The sequence below is a fragment of the Saccopteryx leptura genome, chromosome 13 (genome assembly GCF_036850995.1).
Source record: "Saccopteryx leptura isolate mSacLep1 chromosome 13, mSacLep1_pri_phased_curated, whole genome shotgun sequence".
NCBI classification, from domain to species: Eukaryota; Metazoa; Chordata; class Mammalia; order Chiroptera; family Emballonuridae; genus Saccopteryx; species Saccopteryx leptura.
This window is the reverse complement of record NC_089515.1, coordinates 32,329,525-32,349,870: the sequence shown is the minus strand read 5'-3', so window position 1 is coordinate 32,349,870 and position 20,346 is coordinate 32,329,525. Positions and strand designations below refer to the sequence as shown.

The following is a 20,346-nucleotide window of genomic DNA, read 5'->3' as shown; positions in this document are numbered from 1 at the left end:
GCTGACGCTCTACCACTGAACCAACCAGCCAGGGCCTCATTTTTGCATTTTTTACTAACTTTTGTGAGCTATCATGGGGCCGAAGAAAGTGAGTGTAAAGGACAGTGGTGAGAAGAAGAGAATGATGTCGATAGAAGTAAAGCAAGAAATAATAGAAAAATATGAGCGTGGTATACGAGTGATTGAACTGGCAAGGCTATACAACCACAATACAGCTACAATTTGTACCATCCTTAACAAAAGGATGCCATCAAAAGCGCAAATCCAGCAAAAGGAACTACAATTCTGTCCCAATTAAGGACAAATATCCATGAAGAAATGTCTCGAGAAGCTTCTGCTGGTGTGGGTGAAAGAGAAAGAGCTGGCAGGAGATACAGTGACAGAGACTGTAATATGCAAAAAGGCACGTTATTATTTATGGTGACTTGATGAAGAAAGGACCATCAACCTCAAAAGAGGCAGCAGAAGATACATTTAAGGCAAGTCATGGCTGGTTTGAAAATTTCAAGAAGAGATCTGGCATCCACTCGGTGGTGAGGCACAGGGAAGCTGCGAGTGCTGATGTTAAGGCAGCTGAGGAGTACATCGCACGTTTTGCTGCGTTTATTGCAAAGGAAGGCTACATCCCCCAACAAGAACAACTGTGAAGAAATAGGATTGTTTTGGAAAAAAATGCCCCGGAGGACTTTCATCACCACAGAGAAGAAGCTGCCAGGCCATAAACCCATGAAGGACTGTCTGACCCTTGCATTGTGTGCAAATGCCACCAGTGACTAAAGTAAAGCCACTGCTAGTGTATCATTCTGAAAATCCTCGAGCCTTTAAGATGCACAAGATTCTTAAAGAAAAACTGCACATTATATGGTGCGCCAATACTAGGGCATGGGTTACGTGAAAGTTTTTTATTGAATGGGTAAATCTCATCTTTGGTCCTGCAGTGAAGAAATATCTTCAAGAAAATAAACTCCCAATGAAAACATTACTAATCCTTGATAATGCTCCAGCCCACCTGCTCTTGAAGTTCTCGATGAGTTCAAATTCGTGAAAGTCCTCTACCTCCCATTCAACACAACTTCAATCTTGCAACCTATGAATCAGCAGGTCATTTCCAACTTTAAAAAGCTTTACACGAAGCACTTGTTCCGTTGCTGCTTTGAGGTGACTGAGAATACAATTCTAACCCTTCGAGAGTTTTGGAAAGGTCACTACAACATCGTGATATGTTTACGCATTATCGACATCGCAAGGTTACAAGAAGAACCTTGAACTCGGCGTGGAAAAAGTTATGGCCTAATGTTGTTGCAGACAAGGACTTTGAAGGATTCGAACCAGAGACTGAGACCAAGGTAGAAGCGTTGGAGGAGATTGTGTCCCTCGGAAAGTCGATGGGTCTGGAGGCAGATGAGGGTGATGGAAACGAGTTCGTTGAGGAACATGAGGAGGAACTATCAACTGAGGAGTTGAAGGAGCTACAGATGATGCAACATACGGAGCTTCTATAAGAGATTAGTAGTGAGAAGGAGGTAGAGTCAGAGGAAGTGATTTCTACAAGTGAAATTAAAGACATGCTGGCAATGTGGGAGAAGCTTTCAAGTTTCATTGAAAAGAAACACCCAGAAAAAGTTTCAACTGGTCGTGCTTCAGCACTTTTTAATGACACTTGTTTGTCACATTTCCGTAACATTTTAAAAGGCAGGCAAAAGCAAACCTCTTTGGATAGATTTTTATTCAAAAGTCCTGCAAGTGAAAAGTGTCGAAAGTGCAGCCAAAAAGGCAAAAACAGGTGATGATTAAATGAAAAATACCTATTAAGCTTAGGTTAAGTTTAAAGTTAAGAAAGTACATTTTTTTTTATAATTAAGTTTTTGTGGTTTTATTTTAAGTAAAGAAAGTGCAGTTTTAGTTTTGTTTCAAGTAAAGAAAATGCAGTTTTAGTTTACATTTAGTGTTAAGAAAGTGCAGTTTTAGTTTACGTGTCTACAGTGCCTGCATCCCTCTCTCCCTCCCTCCTCCTCCGCCATTCACCTCCGTTAGCCGCACTCGTCTGTCTCCAAGGTAAGAATACAGTACTAAATAACACTTTTTTCTTTTATTTCATATATTTGGTAAAGTATACATGTGTGTTTCTTAATTAAAAACATGTCTTTTTTTCATAATTTAGGATGGTTTGGGGATGTTTCACAGGACTGGAATGGATTAAATCTATTTCAGCTATTTTAAATGGGAGAAATTTGTTTGATATACGAGTTGACTGACTTACAAGCTCGGTTACAGAGCGAATTAAACTCGCATCTCAAGGTACCACTGTACAAGACAGAAAGTACAAAGCAATGATGCCTAAATAGTTCACCCAGATATGGTCATCTGATTTTTAAAAATGCTATGTGAATGGAAAAAAACGTCTAGAAAGTTTTGTAGCAAACTGTTAAGAGTTAAGACTGGGGAAGGGTGTGGGGCAGGCTTTTACCTTCCCTTTCCACATTTTTACATTTGCTCTTTTCAAAGAAGCGCAAGGATTTCTAAGCAAAGCTTTTATTCAAGTATAACACACATACAGAAAAGTACACAAATGCTCACCGCACAGCTGGGTGGGTTCTCACAAGAGGAGCACACCCGCAGAAGCGGCACCAGTTTGTCAAAACTGGTAACAGAACTTTAGCTGGACTTCTGACACCCCCTTGTACCCCCTTCCCATCACTAACTTCCTGGCAAAGGTTACCATGGTTCCAACTGCCAACACCGTAAGTTAATTTTGCATGATTAACTTTATATTTTTTGTAAATATATATTTTATTTTATTTTTTGGTATTTTTGTATTTTTCCAAAGTGAGAAGCGGGGGGAGGGGCAGACAGACAGACTCCCGCGAGCGCCCAACTGGGATCCACCAGGCATGCCCACTAGGGGGTGATGCTCTGCCCATCTGGGGCACTGCTCCTCTGCAACCAGAGCCATTCTAGCACCTAAGGCAGAGGCCATGGAGCCATCCTCAGCGCCCGAGCCAACTTTGCTCCAATGGAGCCTTGGCTGTGGGAGGGGAAAAGAGAGACAGAGAGAAAGGAGAGGGAGAAGGATGGAGAAGCAGATGGGTGCTTCTCCTGTGTGCACTGGGACACTGAATAGAAATGTATCCATATGGGCACCAAAAGACATGTCAAGAATTTTCAAAACAGCACTATCACAATAACCCCAAGCCCAAAACAGCTCAAATGCCTAACAGTAGAACGGACAGGTAAATGGTGGTATAGTTATATGAAATCAACACCACAGCAACGAGAATGAAGGAATTATAACAGCACAATGACATGGATAAGACACATGAGCACACATGTGATGAAGTAAAGAAACCAGACATAAAAGAGTAACCATATATATTTATGTGTTAATACATTTATCATTATATGTTATATAAATATGTATTTAAGTAAAAATATATTTATAAGGTCCTCGCTGTTTGGCCCAGTGGTAGAGAATGTCCGGGGTTTGATTCCCAGTCAGGGCACACAGGAGAAGTGAGCATCTGCTTCTCCACTCCTGCTCTTCCTCTCTCTCTCTTCCCCTCCCTCAGCAATGGCTTGATTGGTTTGAGCGCATTGGTTCATTTTGAGCGCTGAGGACAGCTCTGTGGAGCCTCCACCTCAGGCGCTAAAAATAGTTCAGTTGCGAGCATGGCCCCAGATGGGAAGAACATCGGCCCGTCGGGTGGATCCCGGTTGGGGCACATGCAGGAGTCTGTTTTTCTAACTCCCCTTCTCTCAATTGGAAAAAGAAGGAAAAAAAGAAATAGAGTTAAGTTGTTGCTGCATTAATCAAATGTAATCTAGCATTTTAGTCAACTTTATCATATATGTCAAAACTATGTCCTTATTATCTTGTTTAATATGATTTGTCATGTTTATAAAAATCAGGCCCTGAGTCACTGGTCAAGAACTTTGCCTCCTACAAGACCAGAGTGTTCTTAGGAAATCGTGTCTAACATTTACGGCATTCACCCAGAAGACAGTGTAGCTACTATACACATGAAAGTACACCAGTCCTCAGTTACAGTCGAGCACTCCCGTTCACCCACGATTAGGCTAGTAACAATAGCAACCCTCACACAGGGTGCTAAGCACCACACAGAAATTACCTTTTTGTCTTAGGTCTTCATGGGTATATTTCATTCTGGACTTGGCTTGGCTACCACTTTCCAGGTCCATCATTGGCTGAGCAAAGTGGACCTGTCCACTTCTGATATCTTCATTTGTCACAAAAACTGCCCCCAAATTCCCTCCTGGCCCCTCAGGCAGTCTTTCTTTCCTCTGGTCAGTCCGTCCACTCCTCTGCTCTCCTGTTCTCCACCGTCCACACAGGCATGGAATCCTATAGCTGGACGGCCAGTTCTCCCAGGTGGGGCCAGGGCTTCTGGCTTTGCAGGAAGGACAGTGTGGGAGGTGCTGCTCTCGGGGATGCTCTGAGCTCCAGAAGCACTCGGGCTGAGGCCAAGAAGCAGCTGAAAAGACACACCGGCCAGCCCTCATGGGCACAAGAAGCTCTGTCACCCCTCATGTTACTACCTCAGAGCTATGTGTTAAGTACTTCTCAGAGCTATGTGTTAAGACCATATTACTGCCTGACCAGGCGGTGGCACAGTGGATAGAGCGTCGGACTGGGATGCGGAAGACCCAGGTTTGAGACCCTGAGGTTGCCAGCTTGAGCGCGGACTCATCTGGTTTGAGCAAAGCTCACCAGCTTGGACCCAAGGTCACTGGCTCGAGCAAGAGGTTACTCAGTCTGCTGAAGGCCCCCGGTCAAGGCACATATGAGAAAGCAATCAATGAACAACTAAGGCGTCGCAACAAAAAACTGATGATTAATGCTTCTTATCTCTCTCCATTCCTGTCTGTCTGTCCCTATCTATCTCTCTCTCTGACTCTCTCTCTGTCTCTGTAAAAAAAAAAAGAAAAGACTATATTACTAATAAAATGTTGACAGGTATAGCTTATCAGGAGGCAGAATATAGTGGTTAAAGCTGGCCTGGGAGTCGGTCTGTCCGGCTTCAAATCCTAGCTCTGCAATTTACTGCATGTCTCATGTCCCTATGTCAGGGGCTCTGGGGTAAAGAAGCCTAACACAGAGTAGGCATTCAAAACATGTTAGCTACTATTAAAATATTAGTATGACCCAGAGATTAACGCCTTGGGTCCTAAAGCCAGACTGCTCAAATTCCAGCTCTATCACGCACTATCCTATGCTGCAGGCAAAGTACTTGAACAGTTCCATTTCTCAGTTTCCTCACCTGTTAAAGGAGTACCCTAATTGTGTCTGCCTTACAAGACACTTGTGAGAGACTATATTAAGCACTTATAAAAGTGCCTCACATATAAATAGTCCAATATAGTGAAATTAGTCATTATCATACGCCAATGAAATAAGTATTTCTCTTGAAAGGAAATCTTTCAAGTGTAAACATGCAACTGTGATTAACACGCAAGTCATCTAGACACAATTCACGGGAGAATAACAACACAAATTCATCTGAAAACATTTCTGAATTCAAAACACGTTTTCTCAGTCAACTCATGGTCCGAGGTCACTTTTTACAATACAAGGGCGCTTTTTAATAAAAAGTGGGCCCTCACATTCAAAGTGTACAAAGCCATTGGGTTTACTTGTTTATTACTTTATCTTTACAGAGAACTGAACCCTAGAGAGGTACGTGACTTGCCCAGAGTCACCCAGTGTGATACTGAGCTTGAGTCACTGCCCTGGACACTTTATCAGGCACCACAAATAAGCTCTGGCGGCTTCCCTGGGCTTTATTCTGAGACACTGAAAGTCAAATCATCCTTTAAAAATTATCTGACAGCCACTTTTATTCTTTTTTTTTTTTTTTTTTTTTTTTGTATTTTTCTGAAGCTGGAAACGGGGAGAGACAGTCAGACAGACTCCCGCATGCGCCCGACCGGGATCCACCCGGCACGCCCACCAGGGGGCGATGCTCTGCCCCTCTGGGCAGTCGCTCTGCCGCGACCAGAGCCACTCTAGCGCCTGGGGCAGAGGCCAAGGAGCCATCCCCAGCGCCCGGGCCATCTTTGCTCCAACGGAGCCTCGGCTGCGGGAGGGGAAGAGAGAGACAGAGAGGAGGGGGAGGGTGGAGAAGCAAATGGGCGCTTCTCCTATGTGCCCTGGCCGGGAATCGAACCCGAGTCCCCTGCACGCCAGGCCGACGCTCTACCGCTGAGCCAACTGGCCAGGGCCCACTTTTATTCATTTTTGACCAGTGTCTGCCCTTTCCTTTATAAGGATGTTAAGAAGTAACTCAGTCAATGGAAAAATTATGTAAATTAAAGCAAATTACCTAACCTATGGGGACCTGACCTTCCTCTCTGTGAGAGGCAGTGCATGGAGCAATGCAAGGCACAGTCTAGGGAATGAGCACAGCTTGGAAGCAGTGATAACAGCAAGAAAGTGTGATCTCAGTGGTTAGATGGTAATCTCCTCTCAGTCACCTGCCAGACTGCAATACTTTAAGGCCATTCTTCTCCTCCCCTCAAAGACAAACCAGCACTGTTGGCATCCAGGAAGGGGAGGGCACTATCTGGGCAGGGTGATATAACATGGCTTGGTGAATGAATTTTAGGCCAGGAGGCTCATGCATTCACATGCTATTATCTCCTTTGATTCATCTTCTTCCTCCTCATTCCTTAGATGGCTATGATCAGCTTAAGTAGCTAATATTTCTTAGGTAATTGATTTCACAGAATGAGGGAGTTAAGAGCAAGGACCATTAATGCCTAATGAGTCTTCATGAACAGTTCTTACTATTCATAATTTGACAGATGAACCCTGCTCTTTTGACCTTTAGGACATAATGTAAACCTACCTGAGTCTGGATATGATACCCTTAAAAAACAAACAAACCATAAAAAGGCCTTATGGCTACAAGAGTATCCATTATTAGGCAAGCCTTAGGATATTGAGCAATTCATCCTCAAAGTACAGGGCTCTAAGCAAAAGCTTCCCCAGGACACAAGAGGCAAATGAGCAGCTCTAAACCACAAGAGCATCCCTTATCGCGGGCCCACCCCTTCCTGTATTTTGTCAGTTGCTGGGAGAGAAAAACAGTCAACATACACAGAGCAGCAATTTCAGTTTTGCCTGGGTGTGGATTCTCTGAAGGCTTCCCTTGAAAGCAACGAGAGGAAGTAAGAAATTGACAGGAAAGAAAAAAAACCCTCAAGGAGACAGACAACTATAGATTTCAAGCAGAAACTGACAAAATAAAATCTTGAGGATAATCAGGGAGTCCTAGGTCCAAGCCTTAATTGAGAAACTGGGAAAAGGAAGAAAGCTAATTTATGTCCATTTAAAACTGAAGATCTGGATTGAAATTTTAAGTGATTACAGTAACAGATGAAAACACGGAGGAGCAAAAGTAGCTATACACACACACAATGTATTCTGTATGATTCTGCTCAGAATGAGGCAAAATTAAGCTACGGTGTTCAGGAGGCATACTTGGGTGGTACAGCTATAAAGATAAAGCAAGGGAGTGATTACCATAAGCCATGATAGGGTGAGGACATAGTGAGCTTCTGGAGCAGGGGTTGGGAACCTATGGCTCATGAGCCAGATGTGGCTCTTTCGATGGCTGCATCTGGCTCTCAGACAAATCTTTAATTTAAAAATAATAACGTTAAAAATATAAAACATTCTCACGTATTACAATCCATTCATTTCCTACCGCTCATGTTCATGGTTGTGGGTGGCTGGAGCCAATCACAGCTGTCCTCCGGACAACACCAAGTTTTTATTGGATAATGTGTACCGTACACGGGTCGTTTTATGGCTTTCACATTTTAAAATATGTGGCGTTCATGGCTCTCTCAGCCAAAAAGCTTCCTGACCCCTGTTCTGGGGTGTTGCAGTGTTCTATTTCTTGACCTGGATGGTGGTGATTACACAGGTATTTATAATCATTTGCTATGCATTTATATAACTTTTTTAAATTTCACAATAAAAATAAGTTTAAAAAATACAATTTCAAGTATACAGATTACAAGATTATATTCAAAAGCTTAGCAGTTTAACAAAAGACCAGCACCAATACCAGAATAATTCATGCAAGAGAAAGCAAGCATAGCTATTTAAATAAAAGGCAACTCCTCTCCCGGACTAAATTTATGGTTTGCTTTCGTGTGGAGACTCAAAGTCTACATACACAAACCCATACTAGCAAACTCTACCCACCCAGGGTGATAAATGTAGCACACTTACCAACAAGGTGCGAACAACTCTAGGTCAGAGTTCACACCTCCTCACTATTGTTCACTGTTTACACGGAACTCCCTCATGCCACAAGTCACAGACAGTGGCTGGGGTTATCCCCACTGCAGAGCTCAAGACAGGCTGGGCAGAAGGCTCACCCCAGGTTCAGCTCAAGGACGCAGAAATCAGACCAGCACCAGCTCACAGCCACTTTCCCTTTCCCAGGAGGAAGCCCAAACTTTCCCGTGTGGAAATAATAAGAGAAGAAACAAGTAAATTACTGTCAGCATGAGAATGTCACCTCCTCTGAAATCACTTTCACTTTTCAATTAAAGCACCTGCCAACGTAAAAGATTAGCTTTCCTCAGTAGACCATGAATATCTCAAAAATGGAGTTGTAGCCTCTCATTTCTGAGATCCCTAATTCCAGGGCTTTGCAGTTCCTGGGATGTGCTCATTTAAACATGTGCTAGTAAATAAGCCAATGAATTAATTAATGAAAGTACAAACTAATGAATTTACAGTATTGTTTTCCACCCTGTATTGTCATTCCACTTGCACTGACTTTTTTAAAAATTAATTTTGGAGAGAGATAAACATCAATTTGTTGTTCCACTTACTTATGCATTCATTGGTTGACTCTGTATGTGCCCTGACCAGGGATTGAACCCACAACCTTGGTGTATGGCAGGGGTCCCCAAACTTTTTACACAGGGGGCCAGTTCACTGTCCCTCAGACCATTGGAGGGCCAGACTATAAAAAAAACTATGGCCTAACCAGGCGGTGGCGCAGTGGATAGAGCGTCTGACTGGGATGCAGAGGACCCAGGTTCGAGACCCCGAGGTCGCCAGCTTGAGCGCCGGCTCATCTGGTTTGAGCAAAAAGCCCACCAGCTTGAACCCAAGGTCGCTGGCTCCAGCAAAGGGTTACTCAGTCTGCTGAAGGCCCGCGGTCAAGGCACATATGAGAAAGCAATCAATAAACAACTAAGGTGTTGCAAAGTTCAATGAAAAACTAATGATTGATGCTTCTCATCTCTCCGTTCCTGTCTGTCTGTCCCTGTCTATCCTTCTCTGACTCTCTCTCTGTCTCTGTAAAAAAAACAAAACAAAAAAACAAACAAACAAAAAAAACTATGAACAAATCCCTATGCACACTGCACATATCTTATTTTAAAGTAAAAAAACAAAACAGGAACAAATCCAATATTTAAAATAAAGAACAAGTAAATTTAAATCAACAAACTCACCAGTATTTCAATGGGAACTATGGGCCTGCGTTTGGCTAATGAGATGGTCAATGTGCTCCTCTCACTGACCACCAATGAAAGAGGTACCTCTTCTGGAAGTGCAGTGGGGCCGGATAAACGGCCTCAGGGGGCTGTAGTTTGAGGACCCCTGGTGTATGGAGATGATGCTCTAACCAACTGAGCTACCCAGTCAGGGCACATTAAGACTGTTTAAAGCAGTTAAAATGCCAGATGCTAACTGTCCTTTTAACAGATTGCCAATATATCTTCTACTCTTAAAAAAAAAAGGTTGCATGCCATCTATAAATTCAGAACTGGAGAGGACTGACAGGTTAATTATAGACACAAAGAGCTGGGACAAATGGACTATGAGGTAAGCGAGTCTAAATGTGCCTTCCCTGGACGAGCATTTATTAATAAGCCTGCAAAGATTTACTGGGCTTGGCCAGGTTCAGCTCTGTGTCAGGCTTGGGGGTGGGGGTCCAGATAAGAGGAAGGCACAGTCTCTCTGCCACAGCCTCAGGCATTCCGGAGGACAGCCTGTACCTGCGGAATGATCAAAGAGGTCCCCTCAGGGTAGAAGGTGGAAGACTGGGGGAAGCCAGGGCCCGGGAACTGAGACATCTACCTTTTTTGGGGGGTGGGATGGTCAGAGAAAACCTCCCCAGTCCCATTAGACCACCTGGAAGGAAATGTGGGTAGGACAGCAGGTGGCAGACAAGCCAAGAGGAGGCCCCCAGTTGTTTTCCTCCTGCTCCTCCCACAGTACTCCCTCGGGGACTTAGTGGCAGGGACTTAGGTCAAAAAGACCCAGGATCTTTCCCTTCCCTCTCCGCCCTCACCCCCTCCAAGAAAAAAAGGTGTTCAGATGGCTGGAGAGGCAAGTTTAGGGTCAGCTTCAGCAAGTAGATTGGAATGTGGGGCCTTAACGCAAGGCGTGGCACCAGGGAGTGCTTTTTGCTTCCTTTTTAAAATATTACTATTAATTTTAGTTGATAGAGAGGAAGAAAGGGAGGAGGAAAGAGTGAGAGGATAGACATAAGAGAGGGAAGAAAGAGGGAAAGGAGAGAGGGAGGGGAGGGAGAGGAGAGAGGGAGCAGAGGGGGAGAAGGCAGTGCCAATTTGCCTTTCCACCCAGTTGTGCAGTCTCCGGTTGCCTCTTGCATGTGCCATGACCAGGGACAAGCCCACAACCTTGGTGTATGGGGACGGCGACGTTCTAACCAACCGAGACACCGGTCAGGGCTTTGCTCCCTTTTTTCATTTAGTCAAAAAAATATTTATTGGCTGCCTTTACATGCAGGCACTGAATGTGATGACTCTCAGTAGAACACCAAGTTTGCCTTTGGCCCACACGGGATGATCCAAGTCTGAGCCTCCAAACACTGAGTCTGGGTCTCCCTGCGTTTTCTGCTCTGTTTGGGAATAATGGGTCTGGTGGTCTCCGACTGACTCTTGGCCCTTCCAAAGAGACGAGTCCGTCCGTTCCAAGAATTTAATTATTCCTTTGATTCAAGTATTCCCGGGGTTTCTTAAAGAGCTAATCGGTTGATAATCCGAGAATGACAGGAAGAAATATGGCAATAGCCACTCCCGCAGTGGGAGGAGACTATCCAAAAGGGTTTATTCAGTGTGTGTGTTTTCTGTTTGTTTGTTTCTAAAATTCAGCTTCTTCTCTAAAAGGCATTATAGAGGTGAGACCTGGCCATGGAGCAGTTCCAAAGAGTGAGAACTGAGTCGTTTCGGTTGTGTTTAAAGTTAATCCCACTTCTCCCCGGTCAACTTCCCACCCACTCCACCTCTCTTTACAGATGATCCGGGTGTTTCCAAACGACCCTCCGCCACTCTGGGACTTGAGAAGAACCCAGAGGTGGTAACTCCCCGAGTGCAGGATCTGCCGTAACCCTCATCCCCTCGCCGCTCCAGCGAGCGTGTCCACACGCCGGGCCGCGCTTCCGGGGCGAAGGAACGAAAACTGCCCCTTTCTTTTTCGCGGGCACCGTAGCTGCGCGCCCGACTGCCGCCCGGCTCCTCCCGGGCGTAGCGTCCGGGAAGCAGCGCGGAGAGCGCTCGGCGCACTGTGCTTCCGACGCACCTGGGCGCGCCCGGCGGCGGCAGCTCCGTGCCCGGCTCCCGAAAGCGCTGTATCCGACAGCGCCCGCGCGGTCCCGTCCTCCCCAAGTTCCCTCTGGGCCACGCCGCTCCCCAGCCCGAGAGCGCCGCGCTCCCGGAGCGTCCCCGGCTGCTCTTACCCGGGAAATTGCGAGAGGCTGCTCGAAGTCCTTGCCCCCTACGAGGCGGAAGCCCCATGGCCCCGGGCCCTGGAGGACTATTTGCTGGGTGGTCATGGCGCGGCGATGGCGAGCGGCAACCCGTGGGGACAGACGCGGCAGGACGCGAAGCCGCGCGCTGGCTTCCCCGGCAGCTCCCTGGGAAAATGCACGCGCCGCGGGCCCGGGAGCGGGGCGGACGGGCGCGAGGGCGGGGGGTGGGGGGCTCCGCCCAGGCCGCGGTACGGCCCCCGCCCCGCCAGCCTTCCCCGCCCAGTGGCCCGACGCGGGTTAGGGAGTCGGCCCCAGAGAGCCTCAACTCCGGTCGGGGGCTCGGCTCTCCAGCTCCGCCCCGGACCCCCGCGCCGCCGAGGGCGCTAGGTGAGAGGCGAGCAGGTTCCGACCGACCCGGCCTTGGCGCTTTTTAAAACGCGTTTAGAAGTGCTGTGCAAAATCAGCCCTCTGAGAGCACCTCCATCTGCACATTTGCATTTTGTAGACGATGTGTGAAAGGTGCTTTCGAATGATCTCATTTGAGGTTGTGAAGTAGGCGAGGCATCTAGCCCCATTTTACAGCTGATGTAACAGGGTCGGCTTGAGGTTAAAAGACTTGCCGGAGGCCACCCAGCTCGCTGCTGCGGGTGCTAAAGAAGCCCGAGCGAGCACTTTCTTAATGCTAATGAGACGGCCCCGCGGTGTTGTAATTGGAATTAAAAACCTTCCTAGAAACCTTTCCCCTAGGCTGGTGTTCGCTGTAGGTTCTGATCTTAACAGCTCAGTCCTCAAGTCTGGAGCGGGCCAAGGGCTAATACAAGGAGAGGGCAGGGAGTTGAGAAGATAAACGGGGCCCCGGGCCTGCCACTAGCTCCCACTGGCCTTCTCGCAACCTCGCCCTGGAGCGCTTTCTCGGTGCCGGACCAGAGCCCTTCTCACGCTGTCCACTGGATCCCTGCTTCACTCTGAGTAAAGCCGAAATCCTTAAAATGCTTGTAGGGCCACCCACAATGAGGCCAACACCCTCTCTGACCTCATCTCCTGCAGCTGCCCCCTACCCTAGGCCAGGATCCTTTGCTTCTGCCTCAGGGGTTCTGTCTGGAATGCTCTTCTCCAGACATCCCTTGGCGCTCTGTTCAGATGTGATCATCCCTAAGCGCCCTAGTTAAACCTTCTTTCTAGAACGCTGTCACCCTCTCTCTGGTTTCTTTTTCTCCGTTGTAATTATCACCATCTGACATACTCGATATTTTACTTATTATTTGTCCTACCCCACCCCTAAGCATTAGTTCTGTGGGGGCAGGGTGTTTATCAGTTTTGATCAAGGCTGTCACCCGCTGTCTAGAAGAGTGCATGGCACATAGTATTTAATGAGTGCAATACACTGGCCATTCTTATGGCCACGTCTCCTCTCTGGGATCCAGGTTCTTCATAGTTTTCTTGGAACTCATTCATCCTGACACCAGGGCCCCAGTGTAGTGCTTGGCACAAGAACGCATGCTCAATGTATGTGACATAGTGATGACCAAAATATATTTCTCAAAAACGTTTGGTCTTTGTCCGCAATTCCTGGTTCACAACTCCCAAAACCCACAAAATTCCCTGTGTTGAGCAAGATAAAGGCTACATTTGTTATGCAAACAAAGTTACTTTTATTTTTTTAATGAATATATTCTATTTTTACATATCAATTCTTTTTTCAAATTTATTAATTTGAGAGAGAGAGAGAGAGAGAGAAATAAACATCAATCTGTTCCTGTAAGTTCCCTGACTGGGGATTGAACCCACAAAATTTGCATATCTGGGTGACACTAACCAACGGAGCCATCCAGCCAGGGCTGAAGGGGCTTTTAATTTAATTTTTTTAAAGAATCTATTTTAGATTTTTAAATGTATTTATTCACTTTTATTAGAAAGAGAGAGAGAGAGAGAGAAAGAGAGAGGAAAGAAATAGAACAGGGGTAGGAACAGGAAGCATCAAGTCCCATATGTGCCTTGACCAGGCAAGCCCAGGGTTTTGAACCAGCGACCTCAGTATTCCAGGTCAGTGCTTTATCCACTGCGCCACCATAGGTCAGGCTGAAGGGGCTTTTAGAAAGGACCTATGACCTGACCTGTGGTGGCGCAGTGGATAAAGAATCAACCTGGAATGCTGAGGTCGCCTGTTCAAAAGGCTGGACTTGCCCAATCAAGGCACAGATGAAAAGCAGCTCCTACATAAGTTGATGCTTCCCACTCCCACCTGCCCCCACTTTCTCTCTTTTCTTTAAAATCAATAAATAAAATCTTTTTAAAAAGAAAGTAAGCACCTATGGATGGGGGCTGGTTACCAGGAGAACCAACCAGGTGATTAAAGGTTTAGAATTTTCAGTCCCACACTCCCCATCCCCTCCTCCTGGGAGGAGGGAGGGGCTGGAAATTGAATCAATGGCCAAAGATCTGAATTCAAAAAGAGAGAAAATTGACCCTGGCCAGTTGGTTAGAGCATCTGGATACACAAAGGTTGTGGGTTTGATCCCCAGTCAGGGCACATACAAGAAATCAATCAATGAGTGTAGAAATAAGTGGATCAGCAAATTGGTGTTTCTCTCTTTCTGTCTCCCTCTAAAATCAATCAATATATTTTTTAAAATTTTTAAACAGAAAGAAGGAAACATAATTTTTAATCACCAATGGTCAGTTAATAAGTCATGCCTATGTAATGAAGCCTCCATAAAAAGTGACAGACTGGCCCTGGCCAGTTGGCTCAGTGGTAGAGCGTCGGCCTGGCGTGCGGAAGTCCAGGGTTCGATTCCCAGCCAGGGCACACAGGAGAAGCACCCATCTGCTTCTCCACCCCTCCCCCTCTCCTTCCTCTCTGTCTCTCTCTTCCCCTCCCGCAGCCAAGGCTCCATTGGAGCAAAGTTGGTCCGGGCGCTGAGGATGGCTCTGTGGCCTCTGCCTCAGGTGCTAGAATGGCTCTGGTTGCAACAGAGTGACGCCCCAGAGGGGCACCCCTGGTGGGCGTGCTGGGTGGATCCCGGTCGGGTGCATGCGGGAGTCTGTCTGACTGCCTCCCCGTTTCCAGCTTCGGAAAAATGAAAAAAAGAAAAAAAAAAAAAGCGACAGACTGTTTCTCAGAGGTTCCCACAAAATTCGTTCCTTGGGTTTGGTGAATTTACTTATGAGAACTTCCAGGTTGGTGAAGACACAGAGATGCAGGGAATGTGGCACATTTGGAAGTGGCTTGGAAGCTCTGCATCCCTCTTCACAACCTTATCCAATGCATCTCTCCTATGTGGCTGGCTGTTCTTGAGTTCTATCCTTTCACAATAAACCAATGATGGAGCAAGGAACAGGTTTCTCTGAGTTCTATGAGCCATTCTAGCAAATTAATTGAACCCAAGGAAGATGTTGTGGGAACCTCTGATTTATAGCCAGTCCATCAGAAGTGCAGCTAACAACCTGGACTTGTGATTGGCATTCTGAGTTGAAGGGCTTCATTGGAACCTCCAATCTGTAGCCAGTTGGTCAGAGGATAAGTATGAGCCTGGGCTTGAGGCTGGCTTCTGAAGTGTGTCTGTGTGTGTGGATGAGGGGGGGCAGTCTTGTGGGATCCAACCCTTATTTAATCTATGGAATCTGATGCTATCTCCAGGTAGATAGTGTCAAAATTGAGTTGAGCCTGACCTGCGGTGGCGCAGTGGATAAAGCGTTGACCTGGAATGCTGAGGTCGCCAGTTCGAAACCCTGGGCTTGCCTGGTCAAGGCACATACGGGAGTTGATGCTTCCTGCTCCTCCCCCCCCTTTCTTTCTCTCTCTCTTTCTCTCTAAAAATGAATAAATAAAATCTTTAAAAAAAGCAAGCAAACAAACAAAAAAACATAAAAAAAATTTGAGTTGAATTCGCCCTGGCCATATGGTTCAGTTGGGTAGAGATCATCATCCCAAAGCACAGAGGTTACCAGTTTGATCCCGTCAGGACACATACAGGAACAGGTCAACGTTCAGATCTCTCTCTCTCAAAAATCAGTAAATAAAAAAATGTTTTTAAAAACAATTGAGCTGAATCCTCGGACACCCTACTGGCGTCTAAGAATTGTTTGTTGGTATGGGAAGAACACACACACACACACACACACACACACACGTTCCATTTAGGTCCAGGAACCCAATTTAACGTATTTGTTAAAAGTGGGTCTCCTGGCCCTGGCCGGTTGGCTCAGCGGTAGAGCGTCGGCCTGGCGTGCAGGAGTACCGGGTTCGATTCCCAGCCAGGGCACACAGGAGAAGCGCCCATCTGCTTCTCCACCCCCCCTCCTCCCTCTCTGTCTCTCTCTTCCCCTCCCATAGCTCCATTGGAGCCAAGTTTGCCTTGGCCTCTGCCCCAGGCGCTAGAGTGGCTCTGGTTGCGGCAGAGCGACCCCCTGGAGGAGCAGAGCATCGCCCCCTGGTGGGCAGAGCATCGCCCCTGGTGGGCGTGCCGGGTGGATCCCGGTCGGGCATATGCGGGAGTCTATCTGACTGCTTCCCAGTTTCCAGCTTCAGAAAAGTTAAAAAAAAAAAAAAAAAAGTGGGTCTCCTTGTGATTCTGGCCTACCTACCAAGGAGTCCTGTGCACAAATTTACACATCAAAGGATCATCTTACTTGTCTGATTGTATCACAGCACAAATGCCTATTTTTAGAAATGGTTTGCTTATATTAGAAATCAGAGTGGATTTCTATTATCTCTACACTCCTCCCATCCCCTGGCATCCTGATATTCTTTCTTGAATCTGAGAAAAAGGAATGATGTTACAGCCAGGAACCCGCCAGCTGCTTCATTGAAGCCCCAAATCCATCCACCCACCTTGATTAAGATTCTGCTAATTAGAAGAATTGTGTTTCAAGACTCTGCAGAATTTGGGGGAATTGCCAAATTCTGAGTCTGCCCTGTGTAGCAGTTTTGAGTATTTTTGTGTCCTAGGAGGAGAAAAAGGTGGAAATGCTACAGGTCTGAACTCCCCAAGGAGGGGGGCTGCCTCTCATTTATCCCTGTGTGTCTTGCTGACATGGGGCTACACAATATCCTTTTTTTTATTATTTTTAATTCATTGACCCTAGAGAGAGAGGAAGGGGAGAGAAAGAGAAGCACTGGTTTCTTGTCCCACCAATTATTTATGCACTCACTGGTTGATTCTTTTTTTTTTGTATTTTTCTGAAGCTGGAAATGGGGAGAGACAGTCAGACAGACTCCCGCATGCGCCCGACCGGGATCCACCTGGCTCGCCCACCAGAGGCGACGCTCTGCCCACCAGGGGGCGATGCTCTGCCCCTCCCGGGCGTCGCTCTGTTGCGACCAGAGCCACTCTAGCACCTGGGGCAGAGGCCAAGGAGCCATCCCCAGCGCCCGGGCCATTTTTGCTCCAATGGAGCCTTGGCTGCGGGAGGGGAAGAGAGAGACAGAGAAGAAGGAGAGGGGGAGGGGTGGAGAAGCAGATGGGCGCGTCTCCTATGTGCCCTGGCCGGGAATCGAACCCAGGTCCCCCGCACGCCAGGCCGATGCTCTACCACTGAGCCAACCGGCCAGGGCCACTGGTTGATTCTTGTATGTGCCCCAACCAGGCATGGAACCCACAACCTTTGTGTATTGGTAGGATGCTCCAACCAACTGAACTGCCTGGCCAGGGTCCCTACACAATATTTTTTACAGACATGGGCACTAGTACATTTGTGAGCGCTGTGAGCCCTTGGTTGCTTCATTTAGTCGTTAAATGTTCTCAGCTGTAGTCTGGATCTACCTAGCAAGAGCAATAAAACAGTGAACCCTTTGACCCAGTCAACCCCTTTCTGGGTAGTAATTCCACGGACATAATTTAAAAGAAGAAAAAAAGCTATATGTACAAAGATATTTATAGCAACATTATTTATAATAACAAAAACTAGAATCAACCAGTAACAGAAAAGTGGCTAAATATGGTATGGCCATATGAGGGAATAGTATGCGGCATGAAAATAACGACCACGCAGGCCAAGAGGAGATGGTGAACTTTATATAAAAATAAGTGGAACAGGCCCTGGCCAGTTGGCTCAGCGGTAGAGCGTCGGCCTGGCGTGTGGGGGACCTGGGTTCGATTCCCGGCCAGGGCACATAGGAGAAGCGCCCATTTGCTTCTCCACCCCCGCCCCCCCCTTCCTCACTGTCTCTCTCTTCCCCTCCCGCAACCAAGGCTCCATTGGAGCAAAGATGGCCCGGGCACTGGGGATGGCTCCTTGGCCTCTGCCCCAGGCGCTAGAGTGGCTCTGGTAGTGGCAGAGCATCACCCCCTGGTGGGCAGAGCTTCGCCCCTGGTGGGCGTGCCGGGTGGATCCTGGTCGGGCGCATGCGGGAGTCTGTCTGACTGTCTCTCCCCGTTTCCAGCTTCAGAAAAATACAAAAAAATTAAAAAAATAAAAAATAAGTGGAACAAAATCATTTGGAAACCGAATATTATTATTTGTAAAATTTATCTCAAAAAGTGAAAACTGTCTTCTTATAGCTAAAAATTAGAGGAAAATACAACTAACTTTGTAGTGGGAGATAGAATTGGGGAATTAACAAAAAAATTTCCTCTAATGATGATGTAAACTTTGCAAAATAAAAATAAAATGGTCTTAGTTTCTTGGATTGGAGACTATATGCTAGTCTTGCTGGGACAGGAAACCACATCTTCTATCTTTTTAATGTTCTTTGGCAGCTAGTTCTGACCCCTCCCCCCAGCACGAGCAACCCTGTCTTATTTTAAACACGATTACTTGTTTTCCCCTACTCTCCAGAGCTCTTCGACCCTTGACTCCTGCTGAGGCCTTAAGCAGCCTCTCTGAACTTGAGTTGCCTTGTTGTTATTACTATAATGCATTCCATAAAAGTTTGTTGATCTAAATAGCCTCCATCAAATATCTGGATGGGAATGTGTGTGTTTAGGAATGGGGAAGGAGGGGGGTGCAGGAGAGGCTGGAAAAATGGAAGCAAGGAGGGCAGGGGAACACAGAGGGGTGGTGTAGGAAGTCGGGGGTACAGAGGGTCTTTCCAGCTCTCAGTCCAGTTTCCCAATGTGGACAGGGTGGGAGGCGTCTGCAGGCCGATTCCCCCAGACTGGCAACCCCACACTCACCTGCCATTCCCAGGATCCCCAACCCCAACCCCCAGGCCACTATGTCGGAGGAGGCAGACCAGGACTGTGCTAGGCTGTACATATGGTGTTATTTAATGTCCAGGTCCTGGACTCGCCCAGGTGACTGCAGAGCTCCCATCCCTGGGGATCGCCGCCAGGACCCCTTCTCTGGGGCTGAGCGTTTCTGGCCCCGACCCAGGTGGGAGCGCGGTGACTCCCAGACTGAATAGCTTCTCCCCTGAGCTATGAAGCCGGCTTTCCCCAGCGGCGGAGAGAGTCGGAAGCCGCCGGGCCGGGCGCGCGGCGACTCCTACCTCCCCAGAACCGCGCAACTGCCTGGGGCGCCCTGGTGAAATGGTAGCCGAGAGACAGGCTTTCTCTTTTCTGTAAAAAGAATGAAACCTAAGCTCAGAGACTTGCAGAACAAAGACGTCTTTCCCCGCCCCGTCCTATCTTGCCTGTCCAGTCGCGTTCAACCCCCAATCCTGCTTCTAGGGGCAGCGCGTCCTTGACTGGGATCCCACGAGTGGCGAGTGGCGGGCGACTGGTCAGCACGGGCTGCGGGAGCAGCTGGGGGAGGTGCCCTCGCTGTGCCAGGCACTGGGCAGGGAATTGGCTCCCAATTTTTTTCTCCCACTTCCTGTTTCAACTGGGAGGAAGTCCTGAAGTGGCCATTCGGGATTGGGCGCTTCTTGGAGTCTAGGTGGCACAGAGCTTTCTCCTTGGCGCCTGGGCGGTAGGGACACCTGTACATCTGACTTGGCCGGAGTTCCCTCAGGGCTGGTAAAGGTATGGACAGACGAACTGTTGGGTCCAAAGCCATGTTCTTAGTAGACAAGAAATAAAGGGACCAGCCCCAGAAGCTATGTTACCCACTGGACTCCTGGCCCCTACCCACCTGGACAGGTGGCACCAGAGTTCTTGAATGCAGAGAGGAGCCTGGACCACTATCATTTCTCAAGCATGCCTAAATATTGAGAAGAAATTTCAAAACAGGATCATAGATAAAATGGTTGATATATATATTTGAGACAGAGAGAGGGACAAACAAGACAGGATGGGGGAAGAGATGAGAAGCATCAATTCTTGTGGGCTCCTTAGTTGTTCAGTGATTGCTTTCTCATATGTGCCTTTACTTGGGGGCTCCAGCTGAGCCAGTGACCCCTTGCTCAAGCCAGCGACCTTGGGCTTCAAGCCAGTGAACTTTGGGCTCAAGCCAGTGACCATGGGGTCATGTCTATGATCCCACGCTCAAGCCAGTGACCCCGTGCTCAAGCTGATGTGCCGGTACTAAACCGTGCTCAAACTGGATGAGCCAGCGCTCAAGCTGGCAACCTCTGGGTTTTGAACCTGGGTCCTCTGTGTCCCAGTCTGACACTCTATCCACTGCGCCACCGCCTGGTCTGGCTAAAGTGGTTCATATTCAACATTTATATTGGAATCCCTGGCCGAGTAGGTTAGTTGGTTGG

At 47.4% G+C, this 20,346-nt stretch overlaps 1 protein-coding gene across 1 annotated transcript in view; it reads right to left on the bottom strand.

Annotated features, from left to right (window-relative positions):
• PDLIM1 (PDZ and LIM domain 1) overlaps positions 1-11,975 on the bottom strand; it is a 57,100-nt gene extending 45,125 nt beyond the window's left edge. The window contains exon 1 of the mRNA XM_066355129.1: positions 11,751-11,975. Coding sequence (XP_066211226.1) covers positions 11,751-11,846 — 96 coding nt within the window. The 5' untranslated portion in view covers positions 11,847-11,975. The remainder of the gene's footprint in view (positions 1-11,750) is intronic.
• Between the last annotated feature and the right edge of the window lie 8,371 nt (positions 11,976-20,346).